General features: G+C 43.6%; 1 protein-coding gene across 1 annotated transcript in view; it reads left to right on the forward strand.

The window, feature by feature from the left end:
• The window catches only part of dpp6a (dipeptidyl-peptidase 6a), a 1,248,500-nt gene that overhangs the window by 1,107,397 nt on the left and 119,972 nt on the right, over window positions 1-21,131 (forward strand). The window contains exons 9-14 of the mRNA XM_041184706.1: window positions 3,235-3,389; window positions 3,767-3,864; window positions 7,881-8,004; window positions 9,629-9,667; window positions 16,013-16,120; window positions 18,332-18,423. Coding sequence (XP_041040640.1) covers window positions 3,235-3,389; window positions 3,767-3,864; window positions 7,881-8,004; window positions 9,629-9,667; window positions 16,013-16,120; window positions 18,332-18,423 — 616 coding nt within the window. The remainder of the gene's footprint in view (window positions 1-3,234; window positions 3,390-3,766; window positions 3,865-7,880; window positions 8,005-9,628; window positions 9,668-16,012; window positions 16,121-18,331; window positions 18,424-21,131) is intronic.

Here is a 21,131-nt window from a genome sequence, read left to right on the forward strand (position 1 = left end):
TTCAGACAGTTCATTCCAGATCACCATAGCTCACTGCTTTAAAAATAAATCTCCCCCTTGCTTCTTTTGCCAATTATTTTAAATCTGTGTCCTTTGATTGATGATAATTTCTCTTAATTTTTTTCTATCAAAACCCTTCTTATAATGTTGAGTATCTCTATTAAACCCTTGCTTAACCTTTGATTCTGTTTCTGGTCTGGGTGTTGCAATGATGCCACGCAATGATCTGATGCAGGTTTCATTCAACACTCAGTCGAGGGGGAGGTGCCAGAGGACTGGAGAACAGCTAATGTGGTTCTGCTATTTAAGAAGGGTTGTAGAGATAAGTCAGGGAACTACAGGCCAGTGAGTCTCACGTCAGTGGTAGGGAAACTATTGGAGAAAATTCTGAAGGAGAGAATCTGTCTCCACTTGGAGATGGAAGGTTTGATTAGGGATAGTCAGCATGGCTTTGTCAGAGGGAGGTCATGCCTAACAAATTTGATTGAATTTTTTGAAGACCAGGTGTGTAGATGAGGGTAGTGCAGTTGATGTAGTTTATATGGATTCAGCAAAGCCTTTGACAAGATCCCACATGGGAGACTTATAAAGAAGGCAAATGCACATGATAATTTGATAAGGTGGATTCAAAATTGGCTTAGTTGTAGGAGGCAGAGGGTGATGACAAAAGGATGCTTTAGTAACTGGAAGTCTGCGTCCAGTGGTGTACCACTGGAATCTGTGCTGGGTCCCCTATTATTCGTCATTTATATAAATGACATAGATGACTATGTGGGGAGTAGGATTAGTAAGTTTGCGGATGATACAAAGATTGACTGGATGGTTAACAGTGAGTTTGAGTGTCTTGGGCTACAGGAAGATATAGATGGGGTGGTCAGATGGGCAGATAAGTGGCAGATGGAATTTAACCCTGAAAAGTGTGAGGTGATACAGTTTGGAAGGAGTAATTTGATAAGGAAGTATTCAGTGAACGGCATGGTACTAGGAAGTTCTAAGGAACAAAAGAACCTTGGCGTGTGTGTCCATAGATCTCTGAAGGCAGAGGGACATGTTGGTGAGGTGGTGACAAAGGCATTTGGGAAACTTGCCTTTATCAATCGAGGCATAGGTTCCAAAAACAGGGAGATCATGTTGGAGTTGGATAGAACCTTGGTGAGGCCACAGCTGGAGTACTGTGTGCAGTTCTGGTCGCCACATTATATGGAGATTGTGATTGCACTGGAGGGGGTGCAGAGGAGATTCATCAGGATGTTTCCTGGGTTGAAAGATTTAAGTTATGAAGAGAGGTTGGATAGACTTGGATTGTTTTCGTTGGAGCAGAGAAGACTGAGGGGCGACCTGATCGAGTTGTACAAGATTATTAGGGGCATGGACAGGGTGGATAGGGTGCAGCTGTTCCCCTTAGTTGAAGGGTCAATCACGAGGGGACACAAGTTCAAGGTGAAGGGCAGAAGGTTTAGGGGGGATGTGAGGAAAAACATTTTTACCCAGAGCGGGTGACGATCTGGAATGCACTGTCTGGGAGGGTGGTGGAGGCGGGTTGCCTCACATCCTTTAAAAAGTACCTGGATGAGCACTTGGCATGTCATAACATTCAAGGCTATGGGCCAAGTGCTGGTAAATGGGATTGGGTAAGTAGGTCAGGTGTTTCTCATGTGTCGGTGCAGACCCGATGGGCTGAAGGGCTTCTTCTGCATTGTGTGATTCTGTGATCCTGTGAGTTTCTGATTTCAGCCGTGCTGATGTGGGCGATGCTGGACAGAGAGATCATTGGGAAGGGTCAGCACCTGGCTACTTTTATATATCAGGATTAACAGTGGCCAGGGAGGCATCTGATGTGTAAGTCAGAGAGGCCAAAGAGTGGACTGCAAGATAATGAAGAGCAGTCGTGCCCTGAGGATATTTCATAAATACATTTCATTAAGCAAATCATGAATTGTCTTACAAAGTTCCCCTCCAAGCCACCCACCATCCTGACTTGGAAATATATCACCATCACCGAGCCAGTGATGCCCACATCCCATAAATGAATTTTTTAAAAGCCTGTCTGTATCTGTCATTTACATAACACGGAGACTGATTTTAAAATATATACCCAGCAGGTAGAAAATATCAGCACGGTCCTCCCCCAGTCTTAGCCAATTGTATGGCTGAGTGTCTCGCTAGGCCAATTCAGGATGCATTAAGAATCAACAATTTAGGCCAAGATTAAAAGCAGAGGCGATGCCCTGCCCTCTGAAAAATGTAAGGCAAGGCTGCCTCTGCTGGTCTTGGAAGCCATGATGCGATTTTACTTGGTTCAGGCAATTAGTTGCCTGAGATCATGGTTCCGCCCCTCTGAGGCATGATGTCCTGCTACCCCCCCCCCCCCACCGCCAAAGAGCTTCCAGCCAATCAAACAGCTGGCAACTCTTCAGTCCCAGCAGTGCCACTGAAAGTGGTGGCCACTGCTGAGACTGCAGCCCAGACTCGTGCAAAACTGGCGTCGGAGGCCAGAGAAGGAGCTAAGTGGGGAGGAGCCAACCAGACAGGCCCTGGCAAGGGAGGGATGCAGGGATCAAGAGTGGAATCATCAAACAGGGGGTGTGGGGGGATGGTGGGGGTTGGTGACCCTTTCTGGCAGGAGGCCCTCCATGGGGCACAGAGTACCCGAAGCAGAGGGACCGCTCACAATGAAGCCCGAGGGTTTGCCTTCCCCCCAACCACTGGTAAAACATCCGCGGCAGTGAGAAAAGGCCCTTAAGTGACCATTAATTGGCCATTCATGAGTGTCGTTTGGCCCCGACTCCTACCCCGCATAGGTGGGTAGATGATGGGCAGAGTGCCCCTTCCCACCCCCACCCCCACCCCCTGAAATCCCACCCAATTTTATGCTCCCGTTCCTGGGGGTGGGGGAGGGGTGTAAAATTCTGGTCATACTATGGATGAGAGTCGACCTGACCAGGTGCAAGTTCAAACCTCCCCCAAAAAGTTATTAGTGAATCATCTGTTCTTTACACCACAAGTCACTTTTATAGTCATATTCTTGCTATTGCATTTATTGAATTCGATTTCACACCTTTCCCTGTTGGGATTATCATTCACAATCTCTAGAGATTTTAATGTAGCACCATTACCACAATGCCATCATTCTGGCAGATCAGTCATAAATGTGCAAATACGGAGTTTCTTTATGTGGTAGAACATTTTGCAGACATCTCTCTTACAGTGCTGCCACTTTGCTTATCTTCACAGAGGAAGTACTGAAAACCAACATTGCTCACTGGTGGTCCCCAGATGGAGCCAGGCTGGCATACGCAACAATTAATGATTCAAAGGTACCCACAATGGAAATCCCGACGTACCTTGACTCCCTGTACCCGACCGGGAAAATGTACCCTTATCCAAAGGTAACTATTAAATTGGAAAGCTACTTGCAAAGGAACAGCTAGTAAAGCTTGGGAAATGGCTGGTACTGCTCTGAACTAGTCTTGTATACAATAAAATGGAACTCCAGTTTGGACCAAGCTTGACTGGTTTCTCCTTCTTTGCGGAGGTGCAAATTTTGTTTCAAGTGAATTATTTAGATCACAATGAACGATAACCAAATTGCAAAATGTATTGGGTTACTTTTATCTGGACATGTCTCTCTTTGAACTTTGAGTTTTAAGGAACTTACTTTCAAAAACATTGCTTTTCCTTTAGGACACCGAGCTTCTTGATGAAATGATTAAAATGTATTTTCTTCATTCGAATGTTATATCCATTCTTTACTGTTTAACTGTAGGCTGGCCAAGAGAATCCAACAATCTCACTGTATGTGGTGAATTTAAATGGACCCACTCATACTCGCGAGATGATCCCTCCGGAGGACACGAGAATGAAGTAAAATCTCTGAACTTATTTTTCTTCTGCCTAATAACTTCAGCATCTATTTGTTTTCTGCTACTGTATTAGAAAGAGAACTTTTACAAATTATAAATTCTGACACAGCACATTGGGAACTTGGGGAAGATGGTGGTGTAGTGGTATTTCACTGGACTAGTAATTCAGAGACCCAGGCTAATGTCCTAGGGACATAGGTTCAATTCCTCCCTGGCAGCTGGTGAAATTCAAGCTCAATTAATAAATCTGGAATTGAAAGCTAGTTTCAGTAATGGTGACCGTGGCAACTATCAAAAACCCATCCAGTTCACTAATATCCTATAGGGAAGGAAATCTGCCATCCTTACCTGGTCTGGCCTACATGTTGACTGAAGTGGGCCAGGAAGGCACTTGGGCAATTAGGGAGGGTAAGCAAATGTTAGCCTTGCCAGTGATGCCCAATCCTATGAAAGAATAAGATAAAGGGGGCCTTAGATTAAGGGTAGCTGCGCAAATACTCTTGGCTTTAGGATTACTTGGCATGCCTGCACCTCACACTCCCCATGGCCTCAACAATCCTCCCTGGTGGGGTATGCCCTTTGATCAGCAGGCCTTTTGCCCTCGGCCAATCTAAATTTTAAATAATACTTACCCCTCCAAGGTCACCAAGCTGCCTCAGCAGTACCCACCTCTCCCTGTGCAGCATCAGGAGCTTCAGAGGTCCCAAACCTTCTGGAAAGACTAAGGGCCCTAACAACATCTTCTCCAAATCAAGGCGACATATCACCGGGAGTCCCAACGCTCACCAGTACATCCTCCCTTTACATAGTGGGACTCACCAGCTTCTATTAAGGGAATTAATAAGACACCATGACCACCCATGAGAAAGATTGTCAATCCCATAGGGTTATCACCATTTTGGCCCTTTATCATATTCCATGGGTGGACAGGAATTTCATTCCAGCACACTTAAGGAAGCAGAACTCCGATAACTTTGGAGCTGAGAAGCAGAAAATGCCAGTAGTAGAATTGTCCGTGCATCGAATTTTAATTATGCAACATTTTTGGCAGCTCCCTCCACCTTCAATATATCAAGATTTCACTGTCTGTGTTTATTAACGAGGCTGCCAGCATTTGGGCAGGCCATTGCCTTACTTCCGAAGGTCTACGATATTAATTGAACCAAACAGAAAACACTGGGAAGGTTGATCTCGAAACAAATGAAGAAAGTTGAAAGTTTCAGCTATGACCCTCCATCAAAACTGGCTCACTCCTAATAGAGGTCCCCAGATCCCAGCTGAAACATAAGCACCTGTTTCTCCCCAAGGAATCGAGTTCAAATTCAAAACTCATCTGCAGAAACATGACATAGAATTATATAGAATTTACAGCACAGAGGAAGGCCATTCGGCCCAGCTGATCTATGCAGCATACATGTTCCATGCAAGCCTCCTAACGCCCTATTTTATCAAACCCGATCAATGTGTCCGACTATTCCTTTCTCCTTTGTTACTTATCTAGCTTCTCCTTAACTGCATCTATACTATTCACCTCAACTAGTTCTCATGATAGTGAGTTCCACATTCCAACCATTCTTCCACTCCTTAGTGATGCCACATGACAATCCCACTTTTCAGTTGCAATTAAGTTTTAATACTTTCCATCCCTTTGCTGCTGATTGAGTGTATGCTGATGGTATGGTCATTGAATGGTTTGGATTTGCCCTGCTTTTTGTGGACAGGACATACCTAGGCCGTTTCCCACATGATCAGGTAGATACCAATGTTGTAGCTGCATTGGAACAACTTGGCTAGGGACGTGGCTAATTCTGGAGAAGAAGTCTTCAGCACTGAAGCCAGGATGTTGTTAGGGCCCATAGCTTTTTTCTGTATCCATTGCCTGCAACCGTTTCTTGATATAAAATGGAGCAAATTGAATTGGTTGAAGACTGGCATCTACTCAGCACTTCTGATTGGCGGTGATTGCAAATGCTAATCAGACTTGTCTTTTGCACTGATGTGCTGGTCTACCCCAGCAACCAGAATGGGGACGTTTGTGGAGCCTTCTCCTCCAATCATATGTAGACCAGAGCAGGTAAGGACAGCAGATTATCTTCTCTAAAGGACATGAATGAATCATATTTTTTGCTTTTTGGATAATCTGATATTATCATGGTCATTACTACTGAGAATAGCCTTTTATTCCAGATTTATTAACTAAATTAAATTTAAATTCCACCAGATGTCATGGTGGGATTTGAACCCATTTCTCTAGAGCAATGTCCAGGCCTCAGGATTATGAGCCCAGCAACATTATCACTATGCTACCATTCTATTACATTGAACCTGTACAAGAAGGAGGGGTCATGCAAAATCTGCACTCAATGAGGTGGAAAATACTTTTCCATTGAATTGCAGTTGTTCTGTATAAAAATTAATTAGTGAGAACAATTAACTGCATTTCAGGAACAATAAATTGAAACTAGACTTTTGGAATACCAGATAATTTTTCACCAGCAGGCCCAATGTATTTCCCAGTGTCATTTTATTTTTTCGTGAAAGGCTTTTGACGTTTTATTTATTCTTTTGTGGGATGTGGGCGTCGCTGGCTAGGTCAGAATTTATTGCTCATTAATAATTTTCCTTGACAAGGTGGTGGTGAGCTGCCTTCTTGAACTGCTACAATCCATGTGGTGTAAGTACACCCACAGTGCTGTTAGGGAGGGTGTTCAAGGATTTTGACCCAGTGACAGTGAAGGAATTATAGATCCAAGTCAGGATATTGTGCGGTGTGGAGGGGAATTTGCAGGTGGTGGTGCATCTGCTGCTCTTATCCTTCTAAGTGGCACTTAACTGGATACTTACCCTAGAAATGATACGCATTCAGTCTTTGGTGTAGTTCAGTGATTAACAATGTCACTCAACCCACCCCAACCGACACCCAATTGCACCTCCTGACCCAACTGCCCATCCCCACCCACCCAACTACCAATGCCCAATGACCTGACTGCCCACCCTGCAAACCCACCCAGCCTGACCACCGGACCCACCCATTTGCTCACCCACTATCTCACCCACCCACTTGCCCACTTACTCACCCACTTGCACACTTACTTGCCAACTCACCCTCCCATTTGCCAACTTACCCACTCGCCCATCCACCCATCACTTACACACCTATTCCCTCATCACTAAACCACTGAAAACATTTGCAACTTTCAACACTTACCCGAGTACAGCAGCTGATGTCATAAAAAGGCAGCGTGTCCTATCACTGCTCCTCTTCGCTAGTGCTGTCCGTGGATGGCTGGGGGGGGCAGAGGGTGGTTGGCAGGAAAGGCAGGAGGTTGGCTTTCACCGGGCTGCTCCCTCTTCCCAATGTTGGGTTACTCGAACAATCACTGAGTGCCTTTGAACGAGAGACCGATTGCTACCCCATAAGCACGCAAGCAACCTGGTTTCCTTTTTGGGATTCCCGCATAGCGAATCCAATGCCTGCTGCTGGATAACTACCAGTGGCAGGTGGGATGAGAACCTCATGTGGGCAATTAATGCCCACTTCAGGGCCTCAATTAGTGGCAGGGTCACGTACTTAATTGGGGCTGAGGCAGAAAGGTGGCAATGTCTCTACTTGCCACTCTCTTGCCTGATTAAGTGACCCCCCCGCCACAAAATTTGCCACAAGGGAGGGCGTTAAGTTGCACCCAAGTTATAGGCATGAAACCCATGAGCTTTCTCAGAGTACTAAAGAAATCTGTTTAGTCGGACACAAACCTTTTGAAGCAATAACTGATAAGTCAGCTAGACAGTTTCTGCATTATCAGTGCATTCCACGTGTAGACCAAGACAAACCAATAATACATCATTTGATGGGACCATTATAACAATGTAATTTTAGCTGCAGTAAGAATCTGGGTGGCTGAGGTGTTAAGGTCACTTGTTGTAAATGTGATTTTCGGAGATAGGCAGAACAAATGAAATACTTGTTCTTTGTCAATGTCTTGCCTGCAAAATGTTTCTTTTCTTTTATCTTTTCAGGGAGTATTATGTTACCATGGTGACGTGGGCAAGCAGCACTAAACTAGCAGTAAACTGGCTGAACAGAGCCCAGAATGTTTCCATCCTGACTTTATGTGAGGCCACCACGGGCATTTGCACAAAGGTATGGGCACATCCAGCGAGTAAATGGCACAAGAAAATAGTAATGTCTCTGAGCCTCTGGTGACATCGATAAGGCTTCACTGATGATGAGAAACAAATTGAAACACAAGGACAGCTGGCATCCTGGCTTGTGTGCTTCAGATTCCACTCCTACAAGGAACAGAAAGATCCCAGGTTCAATCCCCGAGCTGTGCTGAGTTAACTGCTTTCAGGCTGGGTCATGATGTGGGCACTACACCTTTGGGCTCAGCGCCCCTTGGCTAAAGGCAAATCATTAGGCTGGGGTTTCCCACTCCTGGTCGCTGCCCACTCACTCCTGCTGCAAAGACCCTATATGTCAATAGCAAGTGCAGATGAAGCTCAGCTATGATTTCCAACATGTTGGAATAGCCTGCTAGCACTCATTGTCTGTGAGGCCTGTAGGTTGGAAGTGACCCATAGAAACTCGTCGTCCTGGACAAGTTTAGTCAAACTTGAGGGGGAATGAAGGCCTGCTGTTTTCCCTTGGGTTGGGAAGGGGGAGAGGGAATCAGCAGATGAGCCTTTCCAGGACATTCTTCCTGAAGTTATTTTTAAGTGTTTAAAAAGAAAGGAAGACTTGCATTGGTGCTCACTTGTCCTGTAGGGGCCTGATTCTGTTCTACTTAAGTGCTGAGATTGCTCGATGACAGAGTCCCCATTTGGGTCTGTCCAGGGTTTTTTTTTTCCCCATGTAGTGGGTTCCAACTTACAGGCTTTGAGATTGGCATTCAGAATATCTTTGCACCTGAGTCTGGGACATCCTATGATGCGGGTTCCCGTGCTCAACTGGCTATAGAGTAGCACCTTTGGGCTGCAGGAATCCCCCGTGCAAGCCACTTGGCTGCCCCAGCAAAGCTGAGCTCTGATGAACATGCTCTCAATGCCAGGTATGTGGCTCCTTGCAAGAACTTTGTCGCTAGGGATTTGGTGCTGCCGCTTGATTTTGTGGATAGATCATAAGCAGTGATGACCCCAGCTGTTGTATGCACGCCTCACGGTGATAGGGAAGTGATGTGAGAATCACTGCCTGGTATGATTTGAGACGAACTCCGTGCTCTCGCCAAAGCCTGTGGGTGAGCCTGCCAAATGCTGAGCTTGCTTTTGCCTGGTGATGGGTAATTATATCATCCTATGTGGTGTTGGTGGACAGGATACTCGCAAGATGGCAGAACTCCTGAGCTGAGGGATGTGTTGTTGATTGGGTCCATGGGTCTTTCAGCTTGTGGCCAGGGGAAGGTCGATACAAAATCTCTGTCACCATTGTAATGTAGAAAACACAGCAGCCAATTTAGCGCATAGCAAACAAACAGCAATGTGATAATGACCAGATAATCGGTTTATGTAATGTTGAATGAGGGTAACTATATACCTGGACACCGGGGATAATTCATGGGAATTTTTTTTACATCCACTGAGGGAGCAAACAGGTCCTCAGTTTAATGCCTCATCCAAATGACAGCATCTCCAACAGTGCAGTGCTCCTTCAGTTCTGCACTGGAGTGTCAGCCTAGATTTTTGCAACCAGGTCTTTGGAGTGCCGCTTATTAAAGGCTGTTGAACGAGCCTTGTGTTGTACTGACATGGACACGTTTTTACTGTTACAGAAACATGAGGATGAAAGTGAAAGCTGGCTCTCCAGGCAGGTAAGAAATAAAATAACAGAATGGTCTGTTTCTCTCTCTCTCTTGTTTTTTTATTTTGTCTGCTTGTAGAGTTATCTCTAAGATGCTGCAATTTGTTGAACAGAGGCACTGTGCTAAAATGGAGCTCATATTAAAAGTAAGTCAACAGCATCTCTGAGTAGGTAAATGCACAACCTGATGTGATCCAGAACCACTCATACCAACATGGTTTTTTGTACCTCTGACAGGGCAACACTCCCTCAATACTGCACTGAGAATAGGATTTTGTGCTTACAGTCTCTGGAATGGGCCATGAACCCACCACCTTTAGACTTGGGAGTGTTATCCACTGACCCATAATTGACAATCAATTTATAGTACTTCATCACACCTCTTAGAAATGTCACAAAGCCCTTCATTTAGATTGCAGTGCAGTGACTTATATAGACAACCAAAGCAGCCATTGCAACTGTAAAATCCCATGAATTGCACTAAAAAGAATGCACAAATAGTGTGGATGGAGGAATGTTAAAGTTGGACACCAAAGCAGTTTCATAGGACCTTTATTATCGACCTGTTCCCTGAGAAGGAATGTCTTAGAGGTCATTTTAACATTGGTTATGGTGTAAAATGCATGGTCGGATTGGCTTCCCATTATACCCACAGTGGGATGGAAAATCCGGCAGCTGGTGTAATGGTAAAACGTCCAATATCGGCCATTTCAACCATCACTAAAATGATACCCTTCATCAGAGGGACAGCAGCACCCACAATGCACAGCTCCCTCAGTAGTTCAGCAGTCACAGCGTCAGTTGCAATCCATAACCTTCTGACTTAGGAACAAGAGTAGTATCACTGACACTACATAAGGACTGCTGGCATGCATAGATCTATAAATACAAGTGCTCACCCTCCACCCAACCCCCACCCCAGCCTGAGCTAGCACCGTTGGGAGAGGAAGAGAGGAGATAAAACCATTAGTGGTTCAGTGCGAATGCCGTATCAATGATATTGATTATCACCCCAACATCTGGACCCCGCTCAAACAAACAACCAAAGATCATCCAAGGTATGAATGGGTTTTCAGATGTTGATGCACCACTTGTGCTTGTCACTCATGAGCCATTGCACAATCTGAACCCTCAATTAGATTATTTATGCATATTCGCTCTCCATTGTTAGCCATTCAACATTGTAATGAGGCCTTCTGTGTTTGTAAGCTCAAGGGTCACAGTGATATTTAAAGAAGGGTACTAGATGTTTGGAGGAGGTCTTGTGGTGCCGTGGATAGCGTCCCTGCCCCTGAGCCAGAAGCTTTGGGTTTGGGTCCCACCCTAGGACTTGATGGTCACAGAAGCAGTGTTTATAACATGGGTAAGCAAGGTGATTATCAACCTGCAAACCCTTCCAACACGCCACTGGCAGGTAAGACTGGGCAAGATTTCTGGTCAGGCATGTGATGGAAAGAACATTAGAGCCTCTGCCCTCACTCTCCATGCTCTAGGCTACAACATGAATGTAAAAGTGCATGTTGCCACAGCAACTTGAACTCTCCACCACCAATAGATGATTGAATATAAAAGAATCAAACAGGACAGAAGGAGATCATTGGTCCATCATACCTGTGCGTGCTGAAGGAGCTATCCAATTAGTCCCTTTCTGCTGCTCTTTTCCCAAAGTCCTATCAAATCTCCCTTTTGAAAGTTAGGAAGCAGATTCAATAATCTCAGTAGTGTATTCCAGATAAATTGGATTAATGAATACCTCAAATTCAAAAAATATCAATTAGCCATTACTATCTGTTTCTGATCCATTAGCCATAACTTTGTATCCATATTTCCATGCTTCTCTTGGACTTTGAATTAGAAAAAAATTTGATTAACAAGCCTCATATATGCCACGTTATTAAATGCCTTTAGAAAATCCATACCCAGTTCATTTTCCTCCCCTACATTACAACGGTGATTACACTTCAAAGGTACTTCATTGGTTGTGAAACGCTTTGGGCCATTTCCAGTGGGTCATGAAAAATGAAATAGATATGATATATATTATATATTTATATTTTACCAAATATTGTGATCGGCACAGCCTTACTAGCGTCAGGCTGACTAGTCCATTGTAGTAGGTTTGTTAAACAGAGGTGCTATATTAGCAATTCTCCAGTTTTTTTCACCCTCCAACTGAGGATTTTTTTCTTCGTTCATGGGGCATGGGCATTGCTGGCAAGGCCAAGATTTCTTGCCTATCCCAAGTTGCGCTTGAGAAGGTGGTGGCTCGTCACCTTCTTGAACCACTGCAGTCCCCTTGGTGAAGATACTTTCACATTTGTTAGGGAGGTAAATTGAGGATTTTGCTTCAACGATATAGTTCCAAATCAGAATGCTGTGTGGTTTGGAGGGAACTTGCAGCTGGTGGTGCTCCTATGCGTCTGCTGCCCTTGACCTTCCAGGAGGTAGAGGTTGCAGATTTGGGATGTGCTGTTGAAGAAGCCTTGTTGAGTTGCTGCAATGCATCTTGCGGATGGTACACTTGCTGCCAGAATGCATGGGTGGTAAAAGGAGTGAATGTTTCAGGTGGTGATGGGATGCCCATCCAACTGGTTGCTTTGATCTGGATAGTGCTGAGCTTCTTGAATTGTCATCCAGGCATCTTTTGACTTGTGCTTTGGGCTTGGAAAGGATTTGAGAATTCAGAAGATGAGTTCCTTGCCTTAGAGGAACTTCTAGCCCCTGACCTTCCCTTATAGTCACAACATTTATATGGCTGGCCCAGTTCAGTTTCTGGTCAATCATACCCCCCAAGGGTATTGAAGATGGGGGAATTCTACAATAGTAATGCCTATGAATGTCAAGGGGAGATAGTTGGATTCTCTTTCCTTAAAGATGATCATTGCTTGGCACTAGTGTAGCACAAATGTTATTTTCCACCTGTTAGCTCAAGCCTGAATGTTGTCCAAGGCTTGTTGCATGCAGGCATGGACTGCTACATTATCTAAGGACTTGTGAATGGAACTTAACACTGTGCGATCATCAGTTAACATCCCTTCTTCTTACCTTATGATGAAGGGGAGGTCATGGATGAATGATGTATTCAGGATTGTGGCGAGAGCCACTTTTTATTTCCTTTCTCAGCATTCACTTGTCATTCTATTGCTACAGGGTGTTTTTGACTCAAAGTGCCACCTAGTTTTTTAGTTCTGCTTCCTTCTGTATAGTCAGGATCCCTCAGATTCTGCAGCGCCTCAGAGCCAATTCCAGTTGCAAGTACGACCAAATTCTGTGGCAACAAATTGTGATATCCCCAGTGCATTTCCAACTGATCTATACACACTTGTGTCCTTAAAGAAAGTACATAGAAGTCATTAAGGATTAGGGATGGGCAATAAATGCTGGCCGAGCCAGCAATGCCCACTTGCCATGAGTGAATAAAAATAAAAATTCTATATTTAGAAGAGTGCAAATTTCAAGAACAGTATTTGAACCACAAACACTATAGCACTAGATGAGGAGGAGAAGAGATGGGGATGAGGAGTGGATCAACAGATGAAGGTAGAAGTATAGTAACCAGCGGTAAAAGGGGCAACAGAGGTCTGCTAATTCATCATCAAGTCCGGAATCAAACCTGGAGCTTCCTGATCTAGATGGCCCAGTCATATATTGTCATAATCAGAGGGGCTGAGGTATTTTCTGAGGCGAGTGGGCACGCTTGGTGGGGCGAGGCTTCACACCTTTAGAAAACCCATCCCACTATCTTAGCACGCTGATCCATTGTGACAGCCCTGTTGCATTGTTGAGTGACTACCCTGAATACGTGGCCATAGGCCGACAATGTCGCCTTGACAAGAAATTAAATGGCAAAGTGAAAGCTAAGAAAATGTAAATATATAGCAATCTAAAGTGATTCATTGTGCTGAGGGTGTAACGTCACATGAATGCAAAAGCTGACTCGCCGTTGTTTAGGAGACAAAACTGAATGCAGAATGCTGCAGCACCCTGCCCAGTTCCCACAACAATCACAGTACCTTGTCAAGTCTGGTTAGGAGAAAAATATGGATCTGACACATTTGAAGTAATAAAAGGGAATAGAGTAATAAAACATGTGAACTCTTTGTAGCCATGAAATACATTTACAGCCCCAGAATTTATTTGCGATGGCAGCTCAATGACCATTTTCCTCTTCTTGTAAAGCTTCACTGAACAGGACTGTAACAGGCTATCAGCTGGAGCTTTCACCTAAAGCTGGTCTTTCTTATTGACACATGCAAATTAGATTTCAATAAAATGTAACCTGTTAATAAATGAGTTTTAAAGATGAAAACATGAGCCAGGATTTTTCCTCTGGCGGGCGGGCTGGGCAGGAGCGGGGGGGGGGGGGGGTGGGCGTGGAGCTCATTTCACGTGGGCTGGCCAATTAAGACCCGCTCAGAGTAATACGCGGATGATGGCGCTCAGCTCTACCTGTGCGGGCAGAGGGAGGAGGGAGAGTCAGGGTCAGCGCTCCCTGCGGAGCTGCCTCAGGGAGATTGAATGAGTATTAAAATAATTAAAGCATGGAGTTAAACGTTTATTAAACATGTCCCCTCATGTGGCTGTGTTACAGGAGTGGGGACGTGTGTTTATATTTATGAAAATTAATTCATTTATTTAATAAAAGCTTCAGGAAGCACTGGTGGGTGAGGTTTCCTGAAGAACGCAAAGGCGGCTTGGGCTTTCCGCCTGCCCACCGGCCTTGAGGTTGGACGGGCAGCGTTCTCAAGTGGCTCAACTGATTCCTTAATGGACTTAATAGGCTGTTTACATTTCGGCGTGCGAAATATCACAATGCCGCACGATGACACACGCCCGACGTCATCGCGTGTCATTTTACACGTCGACATGTCGGGCCCACCCCCCCACGCCGACAGGAAAACTCTGCCAATTGTTTTTGAAAAACCAATTAGAAATTATTTTCTCGACCGGCTGGATTGGCCGGGATGTTGCGGTCAGCGGCGCAGCAGAGCCGTTCGCCTTTCTCGTCGGCTGCAGCGGGAACTTGTTCTCCCAGCTGCAGAATGGGTCCAACAGCAAATTCAGTGCAGAAGTATAGCGATGTGGTGCACTGCCGGCGAAACCATGCCCTATTTTGTTGTCACAAGCTGAAGATACGCCCCTTGAGGTCTGTGTTCAGCTCAATGACGGGCACTTATTTCTTAACACTTTGGAATTTCTTATTTGACGGTGGCAATGTAGCTGTGTTTGCACTGTCCATTGCTTGGCTGAGAAAGCGATGGAATAAAGGACATAGAGGAAAAAATCTGAAAGACAGCAGTTCAAATGCCAGTTTAAGGGAGTGTGTGTGCGTGTTTAAGCATGTGGAGTAATGAAATGAAGTGCAGATTGACCCAACAAAGAGCTTCAACAACTTTTGCATTTTCTTGTGTTCCCTCGTATTATTGAGACACCAAAGTAAATTTTGTGAGATTTGTGTCCATATTAAAGTTGTCTTAAATGCCAAGTTTATTTCAACGACCCCCACCCCTTGCTCCTTCCTGAACCTTAGGTGCGCTCAGGTTAGGGTTTACTCCAGATCTGGCAGATTATTTGACTTTGATCAGCACTGAGGTTTTGAGTGAAGTAGTTGCATTCCCCAGCAAAGATTATTAGTAACACCCTTCTTCCCAAGCCTACTCCTTTCCATGTCCAAGAGTTGTCACTTGGTCTCCTATTCGTTTTTTCCTAGCCTTTGGAAGTGTGGAATTCCTTGCCTCCCTCAGATTTCCTTTTCTACTACAGTTGACAAGCTTTTAAAACTCCAAGTTTGCTGTTATACCTAACCAACAGTACATGTATTGTTTGGTTATCTTTACCTACTCCTTCCATCCTTGCTGGCATTCTGCACTGTTGGTCTTTGATCTTCACCTTCCCAATTGAAAGCCGTTGTTAAAAAAATGCTGTTCCCTCCACTCCCAGCTCCTGAGTTTATTTGGTCAGTGGAGCCCATTTTAATGTTGCTGTACAAAGGTTTCCAGTTAATCCTTTGGGTAGACCTTGACTTTGGCTACTAGCGTTAAATGAGTGACCGTGAGTCAGGAGGTCATTTTACATATGATTAAAGTCACTGGAAATAAAACTCAGGAAAGTTGCAGAACGGACTGTTAACTGGTTATCGCCTGCTTCACACTGTCTCACAAAGTCAAGATCTACTCCCAAGATCCGAATAGTCTTCATGATTTTCATTTAAAAGCTGGCTCCCTCTCCCCATTATTTTGAAATATGAATGTCGTCCCACTGGACACAACAGAATAGCACTCTTATGACTTTTTAAATGTTCTTGTTCATTATGCACCTCACGTCTAAAAGCTCAATGTTTTTATCCCGACCACAGAACGAGGCCCCATTATTTTCCAAAGATGGAAGGAAGTTTTTTTTCATCCGCCCAGTTCCGCAGGGAGGCAGAGGGAAGTTTTACCACATTGCCATGTCATCTGCTCAAGTAAGTACTTCACTGGATCAGTTAAATTCCTAGGTTTCATTGCAGTTGAATTATTCAGCATTCAAATAAAATATTCTTTACAGAAAGATTGGAGTCTAATTTCAGTCTTCTGACTCCACAACTGTAGAGACAATTTTTTTGCCCTGACTGTTCTTGTACATCTTAACACTTTGCTAATGTTTGTGCAATTTGTTAATCTCTCGTGGCCAGACACTCAAATATAAATATTCTGAAAATATAACAAGATATATAATTAAAATATAATTAGACATTATTGAAAGGACTGCAAGGCATTGGAGACAATACTCTTCCCCAGTGACCATGCATGATAACACACGCACCTACAATGATTTTCCTTGGAGTATAATTTGAAAGTTCACAATGTTCATTTGAGCTTCCACTGCTGTCACACAAACAATAGGATTCTATTGAGGATGGAGACTTTTTTTTTGATTAAAGGATATCCCAGTGAAGCACGATGGTGTAGCATGAATGATCATAAATTATACAACGTTAGAGTGTGAGAGCTGTTTCTGCAGCTCCATCCTGACATCCCCAGAGTCACTGTCAGGAAATACTGAGCAGAATCCTAGTAAATTCCACATTAGGAGAGATTGGCCCACTCATTATTGCACTCATGCAAAGCTCCCCTATGCTCTATTTTAAGATAGTATTATAGATAAATTAGCAATGATGCTAAAATAGCCAATTATTATATTGTTTAATGCATTTAGCAGTTCAATATTGGAGGAAAATAACTTAATAAGCATCAGAAAGAGCCCAACGTTAAATATGATTCTGCGATTGGACAACACTTGCTAAATAATCTGATTGTGCTAAGAATTACATTTATTTTCTTTATTCTTTCATGGGATGTGGGCATTGCTGGCAAGGCAAGCATTTGTTGACCATCCCTAATTGCCCTTACCAGGTCATTTCAGAGGGCAGTTAAGAGTCAAGCACACTGCTGTGGGTCTGGAGTCACATTTAGGCCAGACCAGGTAAGGATATTAGTGAACCAGATGTGTTTTTACAACAATCAATGATAGTTTCATGGTCACCATTACTAAGACAAGCTTTATATTCCAGCTTTATTAACTGAAGTTAAGTTCCACCAGCTGCTACAGTGGAATTTGAACCCATCTCCCCAGAGCATTTGCCTGAGTCTCTGGATTGCTAGTCCAGCGACATTACCACTATGGCACCATCTCACCATAACATGGGAAACCAAATTAAGATTATCTGTCGAGCTCATAGTGTGGCTCACTTACACATGCTAGAAGCCACATATATTCACACACAAGGCTCTGCCCTTGGCAGACAGGAGGAGCATGTCCACGCATTGCGCCTTTTTCAACTAAACAAAAATAGGCAGATCGTGGAATTTGAATTCAATAAATATGTGGAATTAAAAGTCTAATGATGACCATGAAACCATTGCTGATTATCATAAAAACCCATCTGGTTCATTAATGTCCTTCAGGGAAAGAAATCTGCTGTTCTCACCTGGTCTGGCATTTATGTGACTCCAGACCCACAGCAATGTGGTTGACTCTTAAAAATGCCCTCTGAACAAGGCAATTAGGGATGGGCAGTGAATTCTGGCCTAGTGAGTAGATTCCCACAAACAAATTAAAAAAAAATCAGAGTTTGACCTGCCTAGTTTGAACTTGCGCAAAGGCTGAGCAGTTAACATGCATTCTCCATGGTCAACACCTCTACCAATCAGAGTCCACTTGCCAAGCAATCAGCACCGTCTTCTCATGTGATATAAATTATTGGTATTCTTGCAATGAGTGCAAGACAAAAAACTTCAACAGTCTCTTTTTTTAGCAATTACGTAGAGTATTGAGATACCTTGAGCTTTCCAACGTTGGGCACAACTGTTGCTGAGATTTCTTCACAGTGACCAAAAATGGTGTAATGAAGGATATAGGGGGAGGTTTCCTGTAATCCCTATGTACTGCCAAACTCCTAAATGAAGCAGAAAGATTTACTGTTACTGCTTGAAGTGTAAAACCATCTTAAAGTTCGTGGTTTTGCTGGAAGTAGCAAAAAAAGCAAATTGTTACTTTTAGTCACAAAATCTACTTATGCCAACTAAGAATTCATCCATTAAATGCATAAAAGGAGGGATAAATGGTGTACAACCTCCAAGTATTGTCAATTCTGACAGTCTAGTAAATCTAGTTGTCTTTTCATCTCTTTCAGGTTAACAATAGTAATGATAATTTGCAGTCCATCACCTCTGGTAACTGGGATGTGACACAGATTTTGTCATATGACGAATTGCACCAAAAAATGTAAGTCTCCAGAAAGTATTGAAATGAATTAGAGATAATGTGGGGTAATTCTGACTAAAGGCTATAGTGTAAATCAGGGCAATATTAGAATGGTCACCCATTCCACGGAATTGAAAATCGGGAGATATGTATAACATATGGCCAACTGATAATGGCCATTTTATACTAGGATCCAAACTTACAATTATCCCCAAGTAGGATCTTGGCACCTAGAGATTTCAAATTATGCGCAGAGCTTAATTACTTGGCCTATGCTGCGCCTTGAGTATCTGTGCAGAATCAGGGTCACGCTTGATGCAATCTGAAATGGAAGCAGTAAACATTAAATATCCACAACAACTGAGCTGGCATCTCAAAGAGGTAGGTTAATGTTTCAGTTGGGACTCTATATTGTCGTCTCCATGAGGTTTGGCACCTAAAACATGACCTGTTCCTCATTGTTTGGATGCCACACAACACTTGGGCTCTATTCTTTACACTTTCTCTTCTCATTGCACTCTCCACACCTCCCTTCCCTGCAACACCTTCCACACCTCACCTCCGCACTCCATTACTCTCATCTCCCCCCATCACCCCATTTCCCTCACCTCCCCTCCATACCTCCTGCCCTGTTGTATCCTCTACACCATCCTTCTCCACTCTGTCAGTTTTTTGTTGGATATTGCAAACACGTCACTGAGTTAAACAGTTTATATAGCATGGATATACCCTTGTGTTCAATGGAAGATTGTAATAGTCCAGTTCTTATTATTCCCTTGACTACAGGATTCTTTTACAAGGGCTCAGTGACCACAGCTGAGAAGTAATATTGGATCCTAAGTAAAGGACCTGGACCATGTTGCTGCAAACCAATATTGATGAAGCAGAATTGATTGCATTTCAAGAATCCAAATTCTTTACATTGAAGTTCTTCCATGTGTAAGATTTAGAAAACACAGCAGCTTACCAAGCCCTTGATTTTCATGTAGAACTGCTCCCGAGAGGCAGTGCATGAATCTTAAGTTTCAGTTAGCCTATGTGTGTGAAACTCTCTCATGCAAGAAAGCCATTAAAATTTCAGTTTTGCCTTCCTGACTTTTTAATAGCTCCGCATTGAAACTGACAATAAAATGAAAGTTAGCATTTAATTTCTGTAATTATGAAGGCCTGTTCATTTTGTTCTTTACTTGGAAAGTTATGTAGGTGTACAGGTATAAAATTACTGTCATCTCGATGCTCAGCATCTTTGAGGGCTCATCGGCTTGAAGAGAGCAGTGTAACTTGGCGATTACATACATTAAATTAGGAGCAGGAGTAGGCCATTCGGCCCCTTGGGCCTGCTCCATCATTCAGTAAGATCATGGCTGATCTGATTGTGGCCTCAACTCCACTTTCCTTCCTACCTCCTGGACCCTTTGATTCCCTTGTCAATCAAGAATCTATCGAATTCAGCCTTAAAAATATTCGATCTCCGTCATAAATGGGAGGCCCCTTATTTTTAAACTGTGTCCCCTAGTTCTAGTCTCTCTCACAAGGGGAAACACCCTCTCAGCGTCCGCCCTGATTAAGAACACTCCTGAGTCTTGCACTTTTGGAGGTACTTTTCGGGATTTTTCGCGGTCCCACCTATGGCGGGAATCGTCACGGGTGGGACGGAAAATTTGACGGACCAGCCAAAGGGTCCCTTGGCAGGCGGGACTGGGAAAGTCCAGGCCACTGTCTTTTCGCAGGAGATGTTAACCCAGCTGCCTTCTCAGAGGGCATGAAAAATCCCTTGGCACCATTCAAAGAAGAACAGAGTTCTCCCTGGTATCCTAGTGTGAGAAATGGAGGTTTTTTGCATTTGCATTTTTTTTTAGATAAGTTGAGAGTTTGTTTGAATATCAAAGGGAAGTCAGAGTTGCCAGGAAGCATATTTGTATATTGCAGGAGTTCCCTAGGTAAACAGAAGTGGGGATATTATATTTCAATGACCTGAAAGCAAAGACAAAATGGAGGCATGAAAGATTTTATATTTGGAAGGATTTGAGTTTCAAAGAGGTGTGAGAATAATAGAAACTGAGATGAAAGTGGGGGGGGGGGATAAAAAGATATTTTAGAGTTACTGTAGCTGTTAGCTGTAGCTGGGGCTGAGTTGGGGGCTGTTAGCTCTGGACTGGGAGAAGATACAGTTTGAATCAGCCATCCAGTCAAGCCAGAGAAGCCTTGGGCTGCAACAAGTCATCTTGTTTTGGAGTCCTGAGTTCCCACAGCAGAGTGGAAGAGAGTTATGTGGTATGCCTTTATTAAAACTACATCAGTTTGCCTTGGGTAATATTACTGGATTTTTATAGTTAAACATCTATAAGGAAGTGTTGCCTGGAAAGTGTTTTTTGTGGGTCCGACCAAGTAAAGAGTCTTTTGGGGGGAATGTTTTGTAAGGCTAAGTTTAACTATGTAACTGTAATCTTGTGTAAAATCAAAATACTGCGGATGCTGGAAATTGGAAACAAAAATAGAAAATGCTGGAAAAACTCAGCAGGTCTGGCAGCACCTGTGGAGAGATAAAGATTAACGTTTTGAGTCCTTATGACTCTTCTTCAGAATTAAGTCTTGCTGGGACTTTAAATGATAAATCTTGTGTGCTTAAGTTTTCTTTTACTCTTCTTAATAAAACTTTTACTTTAAATTTTTAAAATCCCGGATGACTTCTTGCAGTTCATCTCCTCCTCGTTTTCAGAACACAAAAG

The sequence above is a fragment of the Carcharodon carcharias genome, chromosome 3 (assembly GCF_017639515.1).
Source record: "Carcharodon carcharias isolate sCarCar2 chromosome 3, sCarCar2.pri, whole genome shotgun sequence".
NCBI classification, from domain to species: domain Eukaryota; kingdom Metazoa; phylum Chordata; class Chondrichthyes; order Lamniformes; family Lamnidae; genus Carcharodon; species Carcharodon carcharias.